At 40.6% G+C, this 11140-nt stretch overlaps 2 protein-coding genes across 2 annotated transcripts; one reads left to right on the forward strand and one right to left on the reverse strand.

Annotated features, from left to right (window-relative positions):
* The first annotated feature begins 200 nt into the window (after positions 1-200).
* LOC149023261 (L-type lectin-domain containing receptor kinase S.4-like) lies at positions 201-2739 on the forward strand. Its single transcript, XM_089143816.1, has one exon. The coding sequence runs from the start codon at positions 460-462 to the stop codon at positions 2509-2511; it is 2052 nt and encodes a 683-aa protein (XP_088999942.1). The 5' UTR covers positions 201-459; the 3' UTR covers positions 2512-2739.
* A 1666-nt stretch (positions 2740-4405) lies between these two features.
* LOC149023262 (uncharacterized) lies at positions 4406-8575 on the reverse strand. The gene is made up of 5 exons (XM_089143817.1): positions 8441-8575; positions 6416-8289; positions 5723-5927; positions 5404-5603; positions 4406-5325 (listed from the first exon to the last, which is right to left on the reverse strand). Exons 2-5 carry the CDS (start codon positions 8211-8213, stop codon positions 5210-5212), a joined length of 2319 nt encoding a protein of 772 aa, XP_088999943.1. The 5' UTR covers positions 8214-8289; positions 8441-8575; the 3' UTR covers positions 4406-5209.
* Positions 8576-11140: the final 2565 nt, after the last annotated feature.

An 11140-nucleotide genomic window follows, 5' to 3' on the forward strand; every position in this document is an offset into this window, starting at 1 on the left:
ATAAGATAAGGCCAGACAGGGGAAGGTTACAAACAGCGACAGAGCCAGCAAGAAGGAATCGGTTGTTGGTTTTGGCTTTCTTCTTTTGATCTTTCCAGGGCCCATAAAGCACTATTCTCTTCGAGGTTCTACACTTCTACTTCTGCCCTACATATACAATTTCAAACCCAACTCAGTACCACAAGAAAGATAACCGAGAAAATCGTGCAAAAAGGCATAAGCAAGTTCAGAACCAGGAAACTCAAAAAAAAGGAGATAAGCGTGTGAATTTAATATCTCCATCACTAAAGTATTTACTGACCAGACTTATAGCCTCTGCTTCTTCTGGTCGCCTTCGTACGTTTTTCTCCACTTTGTAACCCTTTTTGTTCTTCTCTACTAATGGAGATTCTTCCCAGCTGCTACTGCTTTCTCTCCTCTTAAATCCCTTATCTGGGTCTTTTTCAAATTTTGCATCTGATGGCGAAAACTTTTGCTTTCTTCTGGGTTTTTGCCTTATTGCTCTGTAACTCAGTTCTCTCCCAATCCGATGACTTCATCTACAGTGGTTTCCATGGTAATCTGAGCTTGAATGGGGTTGCTAAGATCGAGAACAACGGGGTTGTCAGATTGACCAACGATACCAGTCGTTTGATTGGTCGAGCCTTCTACCCTAATCCCATCAAGTTCAAGAACTCCACCGACGGCACAGCTTACTCCTTCTCCACCTCTTTCGCTTTCGCCATCGTTCCTCAGTACCCAACTCTCGGTGGCCACGGCTTTGCTTTTACGATCTCCACCAGCAAAGAGCTCCCTGGTGCTCTGCCCAGTCAGTATCTCGGCCTTCTCAATGCCACTGACAATGGTAATGTCACGAACCATCTCCTCGCCGTCGAATTCGACACGGTTCAAGACTTCGAGTTCGAAGACATCAACGATAACCATGTTGGAATCGACATCGATAGTCTGACCTCCAACTTCTCTGCTTCTGCAAGCTACTTCAGCGATGAAGATTCCCACGCCCAGAACATTAATCTCAAGAGTGGTAAAATGATTATGTGTTGGGTCGAATATGATTCTGTAAGTCGTCTTCTCAACGTAACACTTTCTCCTACTTCTTCAAAACCCACCAACCCGCTCATCTCTTTCTCCATAGATCTCTCCCTAATCCTACATGATTCCATGTATGTGGGATTTTCTTCTTCAACGGGTCTGCTTGCGAGCTCCCATTACTTGTACGGATGGAGCTTCAAGGTGAACGGACAGGCTCAACCCTTAGACACGTCTTCTCTCCCATCACTTCCCAGACCCAAAAAGAAACACACAGCCCTAATAATCGGTGTCTCTGTTGGATCAGCTGCACTCGTGGTGGGTGCGATCTGCGTTTCCATTTACATCATCTGCAAAATCAAGAACGGTGACGTGATCGAGGAATGGGAGCTCCACCTGGGCCCGAATCGTTTCTCTTACCAAGAACTCAAGGCCGCAACGAAAGGATTCAAGGAAAAGGAGTTACTCGGTATCGGTGGATTCGGTCGGGTGTACAGAGGAACGCTTCCCAAATCGAAAACCCTAGTCGCAGTCAAGCGGATTTCACACGAATCGAAACAGGGTTTGCGGGAATTCGCGTCTGAGATCTCAAGCATGGGTCGGCTGCGACATAGGAATCTGGTTCAATTACAAGGATGGTGTCGCAGAGGAGGCGATCTTCTCCTTGTATACGATTACATGCCCAATGGAAGCTTGGATAGATACCTCTTCGACCAGCCAAAATCGACGCTGAGCTGGGAGCAGAGGTTCAAGATCATCAAAGGCGTTGCTTCGGGCTTGCTATACCTGCACGAAGAATGGGAACAGGTCGTGATCCACAGAGACGTCAAGGCGAGTAACGTGTTATTGGACGGAGAAATGAATGCCAGATTGGGTGATTTCGGTCTCGCTCGACTCTGCGAGCACGGATCAAACCCTAGCACAACTCGAGTGGTTGGGACGCTAGGGTATCTGGCGCCGGAGCTGACGAGGACGGGGAAGGCAACGACGAACTCCGACGTGTTTGCCTTGGGAGGATTACTGTTGGAGGTGGTGTGTGGGCGGCGACCGATCGAGGTGAAGGCGTTGCCGGAGGAGTTGATTCTGGTCGATTGGGTTTGGGAGAAGTGGAGAGAAGGGTGTATATTTGAAGTTGTAGACCCTAAGTTGATGGGGAACTATGACGAAGTTGAAGCTTTGTTGGTGTTGAAGCTAGGGCTCATGTGTTCTCACTGTACACCCACGGCGCGTCCTAGCGTGAGGCAGGTCTTGAGTTACCTGCAATGGGAGACGAGGATACCTGAAGTCTTGAATGCGCCGGGGGAGTACGAAGGCACCGAGAAGTGTGAAAATGACGATGTTGGGTTCGAAGATTTCTTGCATTCTTATTCTTATCCTTCTTCCTCGTTTGAGAAGGTGGTGATGAGTTCTTTCTCGTTAACGCAGGCGGCAGATGAGGAAGTCGGAGAATTGTCGATCGCCCAGGCCAATGGTGGCCGTTAATTCTATATCGGACAACAACGGTGACTCACTCACTAACTCGGCAACTCAGGCGGTTTCTAAATTTCCCCCCCCCCCCTTGTGTAATTAATTATTAATTACTCCTTGTGTTTGGAATTTACATGCAATTTCCCATTCTCTGTTGTGTAAATTATAACATGATTTCTGTACACATTTTTTTGTACAACATTTTGATTTGGAATTAAATAATGGTAGAATGGAATTATGAAATCCGATTGTCTTGATCTGGACATTTTGATGTTTTTCTAATGGAGATTCCTCTGCAACTCATTGGATGGGCATAAATGTCTCCCACAGCCATGTGGGCTGCTGGAGCTGTTGGTTACCAATTCGAGGTGAGTTATATATGTCCACTGGCTTCTTTTTATTTATTTTTATTTATCAATAAACAGATAAATTGTAAGATTCACATGTGGGGTTTGAAAACAGAATATCCATGCTAACAGATTTTGCTTTAGCGCTGTGCAATTACCTAATGTTCCGATGAATTATGGACCACCAGTTTTGGTGGTTTTTTTAATTTTTAATTTTTAATTTTTTAATTTTTTGCTTTTTGCTTTTTGAATTACACTAGTGAAACCCAAAAAAGAAAAAATTAAAACAGCTTAGTATTGCATATTAATTGTACAAAGCTTAAGCAAAATCCCACGCTAACATCGTGGGTTATCGTGACTACCAAGAAAGTGATTTGGGATGTTTGGGGAATTTTCTAGAAAAGGAGATATTGTTATTATTTATATGTAGCATATAACTATGAGGATTGAAATTTCTCTTTTTTAGGTAGACATTTGGGATTTCTCTTCTTTAGGTGGACAACTTTACTCTTAAATCTGGAATGTTGTAGTTTTGTAATTGAAACATAAAGATAAAATTTTTTTTAAGAGACAATATTCTAGGACTTTGCTTTAGTTAGTCCTGTGCATTTTATTAAATGTACAAGATTGTCATGCGAAATAATTCGAGCCGTTGAATAGAAATTTCAATTGAGATTTCAATCTCGACCATTTATCTTGATCAAAATTTAGAATCCCAAGGCTCAAAATTCTGCTTGATGATAAATATACATGACTGAAGCAATTTCTCAGTTTTGTGATTGAAACATAAAGCTAAATTTTCTTATGAAGAGACGTATAACGGTAACTTTTTTGAAGGTCAATCTTTCTACAAGTTGATGATAAATGATTGTTTGTCCGGATGCTTTCAAAACTTTGTATGTCATAGTTTTGTCACTATCCCTAAGTTTTATTTTTTGAATTGTTTGCCCTACATTGAACTCGTCGGTGCAAGATTTTCAAACATTTTTTTTTTAATTCCATTCCAATGAAAAGCATAAATAATTGCTTGCTTGATGCTTCTATATAAGGGTGCAAGTTTGGCATCGACCCAAGTAGTGTTCAATCTCAACCTGAATATTTTAGCCTTAAATAAAGACTTAACTGGTCTAAGGTAACCTTGATTTTGACCCCAAATTTAACCTAATCTCAACCTTGATTAATGCTAGTCCCAACCCTGATTTTAATTCTGATCTACCTTGATTTGGACTCCTAATTGTGGCCCTAATTTCAACAGTCATTTGCAGCCAGTGTTTCTTAGTCAATGGAGTGCTACAAAAAAGTCTAATGACCATAACCATATGGTTTGTTAGTTTATGTAGTATTATCAATATTTGCTATTGATATTTTACATTTTGTACTACTGAGTTTCCCCAAAACTTCTGTGCTGATATTAGTTTTCAGTTCAGAGTTTGATAAAATATATTTTGGGTTCATTGGATGCCAACCCTAATAATGGATTGCTTTATTGTTTTGTAGTCTGGGCCAAAGGGCTAGGTAGAGGCAAACGAGGTCACAGCCAATCAAGGCCTACTCCAGCCCAATCAAAACAAATAAGAGTTAGCTTGGCCATAAAGTTTTGGGTTAGGGTCAAGAATTTTAGGCCGATCAAAATTTACAGTTACGGGTAATCTAAAAACTGCTAGAATTAGCCAGAAACAATAGTGTCTCGAAAGAAACTATATGCGAAAAACAATTCAAGCAGAGTATTTGGATCTGTTCCATGTTCATATCTGCTGACATAGCTTCTATAATAATTCTGACTGAAACTATTGGAACTAAATGGAAATCAACCTCATCAGGTTCTCCCTTGGTTTATACAAACACAAGGTGTCTCACACTCAATGACTTTGGTGGCCACTTGAATGACATTTGATTTCTACAACTGCCTCTAGGTTTCAATTCCCAGAAGCCATTGTGTTTTTCTAAGTTATCAAAAACACTATACTACATTCCAAGTTGCTAAGCTCCAAGTTTTTTGTGATCATCAATTCCATACTCTATTAAAGAGCAGGTGCTGCTAGAAGGTATATAACAAAATCCCCTCACAGCAACGCATAAAACTGTGCACATGAATTCCGGCATCAATCTAATTGCTACCTATTTCCACATGCTTTCACCTTCGTGGTGCTTAAGTTTCTTCGGCTAGCAAGATCAGGTGCTGGTGAAAAAGGGGGAAAAAGAGAGTTGAATAAACAAGATGATTAACATTGACAAGTCAAGAGGGTTATGAACCTATGAAGAATTTCAGCCATAACCCCCAATCATAGACTCATTCTTTACATTCATTTCCCCCTCCTACACTGTGCCTTCGTTGATACTTTAATAACAAAGTCAAGGATTACCAATCAATGACAGTCACCTTTGGTGTCCCATGTCCCCATCACTGTCACTTCCAACTGGTTTTCAGTGTCATTCTCGTCGATTACTTTGACACCATTGTGAATCTCATCATCTTCAAATCCTGTTTAATGCCCAAGGTAAGTCATCTGACTGTGAGCTTCTCTAGCATATCTCCAAAACTAAGAAGAATGGAAATTACCTGCAACCAAGCCTCCGTTCTCATCATTCGGAGGCAAAGGCAACATAGTATTAGCAGCAGGCTGGACAAGTGCCCTCCAATCTGAATCTCCATGTCCTGTGGGAAGATTTTCTTTTTCTGTTACCCAGTCCTCAACAGTATCAATGTTGTTGAAGGAGATAGGATCCCGAGCATCCTGTTCCTTGTTCTTTCTATGTAGTCTGAAACAGTCAATAAACAAAAAATTGGCTTTTCTTTCCCCTTCTTTTCCCACACTTGAGACATAAGTATGATGAAAAATGCTAGAGTAAAAAGGTGCAATGTCCAGTAGAATACATACCGTAGCCGCAACTGCAAGTTGGATTGAACAAATACGAGGTCACTCAGTCTTTGATGTTCAATGTGGCTTCTCCTCTGGTGGTGAAATTGCTTGAAAGAAACCTGATTTTGCTTGAAACCAGTTGCACTGCAAGTTTGACTGAGAATACAGATGGCCAAGCGTGCCAAATTTGGGCAACCTCCTCCATAAGTGGACCACCATTCAACTACAGATTTTAAAAATTTGAAAGCATCAATAGTATGTAAAATATATATGTTATGGAACACACACACTATAATGGGAAGACAGGTTTTAGTCTTTCTCTACATGTCATACATATTGCAGCCCACAAGGTTGTTGTCAACCAATGTCACATGATTGTAACCATCTTGTTGCATTTCTTTTTAAACCACGTTAACCAAAACTTAAACACAGAAGAATGCAAAGGATAGTTTCATATCATGTAAAAATTGACTAAGCAAGATAAGTTCCATTCAGTTTGGACTCAAAAAAATGTAACCCATCCTTCCTTCCTCACAGTTAAAAGAAATTTAAGGGTAATGAAAACTGTCACACACTCATCTTCTGTTTTTCTATAGTTTCCATAAAAGCTAATCAACTATACGGTAAGACTAAATATAAAAGAGAAGCTGAAACATTAAACACAACAAAAAAACCTCCAAAACAGATTGAATCTGAAGAGAAAACTGATACCAGGAAGCATAGTGTGTCTAGCTCTAATTGCCATCTTCCGCCCTAAATCCCCAATAGCATTCTTGTATGAGCTCAATTCTTTGGTTATTTTATCTTGGATCTTTGTATCAGGAACTAACCTCTCAATACAATCCAACATCCCTGACATGATCTCATTAGGTACATCTCCTTCAATACTATAAAAACACTTGGGATTTAGGTAACAACCTGCTGCATGAAGAGGACGATGAAGTTGCCTATTCCACCTATAATCAATAACATTCCAGTATACCAGATAATCCTTTCTCTCAATGAGTTCCTTTTTTATAGCTTCCTTGGCTCGGTACATTGCTTCATAAATATATCCCATTGCTGGTCTTTTCTCACTTCCTACAATTCTCAAAGCTTGTAGGAGGGGATCTGTCACATGGATGATAGTGACACATGAAGACCAAAAGTATGGACTATAAATTATGTCAATCAATTCAAGTCCATCTGGGGTTTTTGAATATGAGCAGTTAATCCACTCCTGAGAAGTAACCATTTGCTGCAAACTATCTTGAAGGCTAAACATACTCTGCAAAATTGTAAAGTTTGTTGCAGAGCGGGTGAGTGCTGGCTGTATTAATTCTTTCCCATGTGTATACCTTCGCATCATATTTAATACCTCAACATGATTATAAATAAACCTTGTAACCGATTTGGCCTGCTCAAGTATTCTATTTATCCAATCAAACTTTCCAAAATCCTCAAGCATCAGATCTATGCAACGAACAGAGCACGGAGTCCAGTATATAGAAGGGAAGGTTTCTGTTAAGCTTTTCCCAGCTTCAACATAGTGTTCTGCACTGTCAGTAATAACCTGCAATACATGTTGGACTCCAACATCCTCCACGACTTCTTTAAGCAGTTCGTAAAGAGCACCAGGTAACCTGATTATGTCTGATGCATCAACTGATTTGAGAAACATTGTTCCTTCAGGACAATAAACCAAGAAGTTGATCAATATTTTTCCCCCCTCCAGTGTCCATTCATCAGCAAGGACAGAGCATCCAGTCCTTCCCCATGTTCCCTGGTATTGCTCGATGATTTTCTTCACTTCTTCAACTGAATTCTTCAATATCCAGCCCCGGAGATCATGATATGATGGTGATTTGAGGTCTGGTCCTCCCAAGGCAATGGCATCGATCATTGGTTGAAAATAGATAGAGTTTACCGCATCTAGAGGAATCCCAGCATCATATAGAAACCGACCTATTGTCATATAAACTTGATCCTTTCCCCTAGTTGATTGCAAGGTGAGGTCTCTAATTGGATTAGTTTCACCCAGAGGAGCTGAAGGAGGATGACCCACTACGCCTCTTTTCCATCTCTCTGAACTATTATCAGTTGTTCCTTCCTCTTGCTTGACTGACAAGACCAAGTTTGACTCAACTGGATTGGGAGCTGCAAGCAGTTGGAGTCCACTATTTGCTTGGCACTGAGGGTTATAAATTTCTGCCTCATTAGGAGGTAGGGGCACATGAGCAGCTTCTTCTATCAGCTTTTGCTTCTTTTTCATTCTAACCATTGACCCATCTAAACTTTCCCGCATTATATGGCGAACATCTGGATGCACTCCAGGACAAGTAGCTCCATTTCCTTTCCGGCCAGCTAAATGTTCTTTAATTCTATGGATACCTCCACCAGAAAATATTTTACAACAATAAATACATTTGAGTCTAACCCGATTATCAATCTTGAACATCTGACAGTGCTTCCAAGCCAGGTCACGTTTCTGTGACCCAATAGGTATGGGCTCTAATTCAGCTTCCATCATGTACTCGAGAACTAATTATTATAAGGGATTTTGACACCCTTTCAGTAGCAGATGTTGCAAGAACAAATACTTCACTCTTCAAGATAAAAAACAAATAAACTAATCAAAAACTACATTTTAAATGGTAATATAAACACAACAGTCCATACATTGTGCATAAGATACATTCATAATCCAACTACCAATAACAGAGAAGAAAGAAAGAAAGAAAGAGCAGGAATACTTACATGTAGCTTCTGGTCCTGAGACTCTCTTTCAATTCATTCAACATTGGGATTCCCCAGATGAACGAAGAAGAAGAGAGGAGAAAGAGAGTGAAGCAGGGAGGGAAGGACGGAGGAGAGAAGCTTCCTTGGTTTCTCTTCGAGGAATGGCCAATAAGATGACCTGAGAGAGCCGGGTTCATCGTATATAAACACTCGAGGGAGAAAGGAGACCTAACCGGATGAACCGGTTTGTTCTGTTGGAAGCGATGGCTTTTCTCCCCCGGCCAGATCGTTTTTTACCGGATGAGCCGGTTCCTACGCAATCAAACGACAGCTTGGACCAGTTTCGTTGGTGGAAGACACGGAAATCCGGGCCGGAGATGGTTTGGACGCCGGTCAGACCGGCCGCGGAACGGCGTTTCTCGGGTGTACCTGTGATCTCCTCAGTTTTTGGGGGAGCTGTGCTTCTTCGTCTTCCCATATTTTTCACTTTCTATGGGAGAAGGCAGAACGTTGCTCCTCGCTGACTGTTAAACTATGATCAATCATTATGTGAAAGTATGTGATTTTGATGGATGGAGAGCTCCTGTCTCTCGGCAATTTTCAGGTAATCGCCGAAATTCGGATCCTATTGATATTTGTCTCGAATTTTGATCTGTTTTCCACTATTTATTCCACGCTTTGGAGCGGCTCTGGAATTTTTGAAATTGAAGATTCTTTAGGATGGTATGTTGGACGGTTAGAAGGATGGCATTGACTTATGACTTATCATCCGAGGAAATAACAAATTGTCGAAAGTAATCTGAATAACTAAGTTTGTACAGTGTTTTCTTGAATAACTATAGCTGGGGAAAAAACGCATTGATCCCGACTCCTGAGAGGTAACGATAGACAGAAGACTTGACATTCCCTGTTACACCATGGCTATAAATCATTAGGAGATGGTTATAGTATTGGTAAATTATTCATTGGTTTGGCATCCCCTACCTCAGTCTATTAGTGAATTTATATTGAGTACTAATGAAGATCTCCTGATGTAGCCTCTCTGAATGAGGGCCAATTAAACCAAGATCTTGATCAGAAACAGCTCAGGGACAAAATAGGTTAGGTTTGCTTAGGCCATATGGGATGGGTTCACGGGAAATCTCAAATGGGTTTGATGCTAATAGATAATTGTTTCGGGTGGCTTGGGGAGGGGGGGGGGGGAGAGTGGGGTTCTTGATATTTGGTTATATGGGTTAAACTTTAGAGTTTGGATTTTTGGGTTATAGAGAACTTGATTTGACTAGGAAGGACCTAAAGTGAGTGGGATGGATAATGGTCCTTAAAGTTATAAGGGATTTGGATGGTTGGTTGAAAGATATGGACTTGATCATAGGGTCAAGAAATTAGGGATTTTTCAAGAAGATGATGGTCCCCAGGGTTAGAGATCTTAGACGTGGTTGGGGTTTGGATCACATCTCACTGGGTGCTGGCGATCTTATGCTTGAAAGGAGGAAGGTTTGGATGGAGGGATATGGAATTCCATGGTTTCTTGATTTGTAGGGAAATTGCCTTAGAGGGTTAGGGTTTGATAAAGTGAAAAGTAGGTGATATGAAAGGAGGAATGGTGTGCTGTGCCTCCAACATACCTTGAAGAAGGGCCTTGTCTTCAAGTGTCAAAGAGGATAAAGTGTTTATGAAGATTGAATCCTCAACTTCAGCCAGATCTAGATGTTGCCAAGAATCTGAGAGATCCCACCTTGGATGTTACCTTCCAAGAGTAACAACTAATCTGATCCTTGATCAGTTAATACTTCTAAGAGAGGCAGCAAGAGCTGTAATGTTTAGCCCCCCCCCCCCCCCAATTTTTAAATAAAAACCAGTGTATCTACACATCAATGGGGGCTGTATATATAACTGAATAATTGGCATTCCATTAGGTTCACCTTGTAAAAAGGACTTGAATACCAACTGAAAATAAGAATACATTCCTTGTAAACTCAGGACTTTAACTCCTATAGCAACAAATAAAACACTAGATCATGCTGGCTTTCACAAGCATTATTAAACTAGTAAGAAAGTGAAAGACTGTTGAGCCTTTACTCAAGATGGGCAGAAATTACAAAAATACCAAGCCTAGTAGACCCTGAAGAACTGGGTATGGAAAATACTGTTGATACTACCATGACTGCTTTGCAGTAACTTCAGTGGCTGGGCAGCGACCTCAGTTTGTGGTCAGTTCCCAACACCAAAAAGGACTTATCTTTTTTCCCTTCAAGAGTTGTCTTATCTAAACCTAGATTAGATTAGTTGTTTGGTGATTAACATCCAGAGGCTTGGGATCCTTGGTAAGTAAAATTGATGGTGAGTTTTATTAGGTTCTCGGTGAGTAATATCCAAGATCCTGTCTTGGTTGAGGAATCAACCTGCACTAGGCCCGTTCATCAAGGTAAGCTTGAAGCTGATGCAGTATCAGACTAGTTTAATCAGTTCTCCAACTCCAAAAAGAACCGGTCCAATGGGGTTGGGTCCAACAAGTGTTGAACTTAATTAAATATTTTATTCCAGTTTTAAATTTTAGTCTTCTATTTGTTTTAGTATTCCTAATTTGTTTTTTTGACTTTTATATTTCAACTAGGATTTGGTTTTAATTCCTTTAGATGGCTTATTAGGATCGATTTCAAGATTGAACAAAACGAATTGAGTGGTATTGGATTTAGATTTTTCCTTCCCCTATCT

Source organism: Hakea prostrata, chromosome 2, assembly GCF_041222555.1.
Source record: "Hakea prostrata isolate BN-2017 chromosome 2, UWA_Hpros_2, whole genome shotgun sequence".
Taxonomy (NCBI): domain Eukaryota; kingdom Viridiplantae; phylum Streptophyta; class Magnoliopsida; order Proteales; family Proteaceae; genus Hakea; species Hakea prostrata.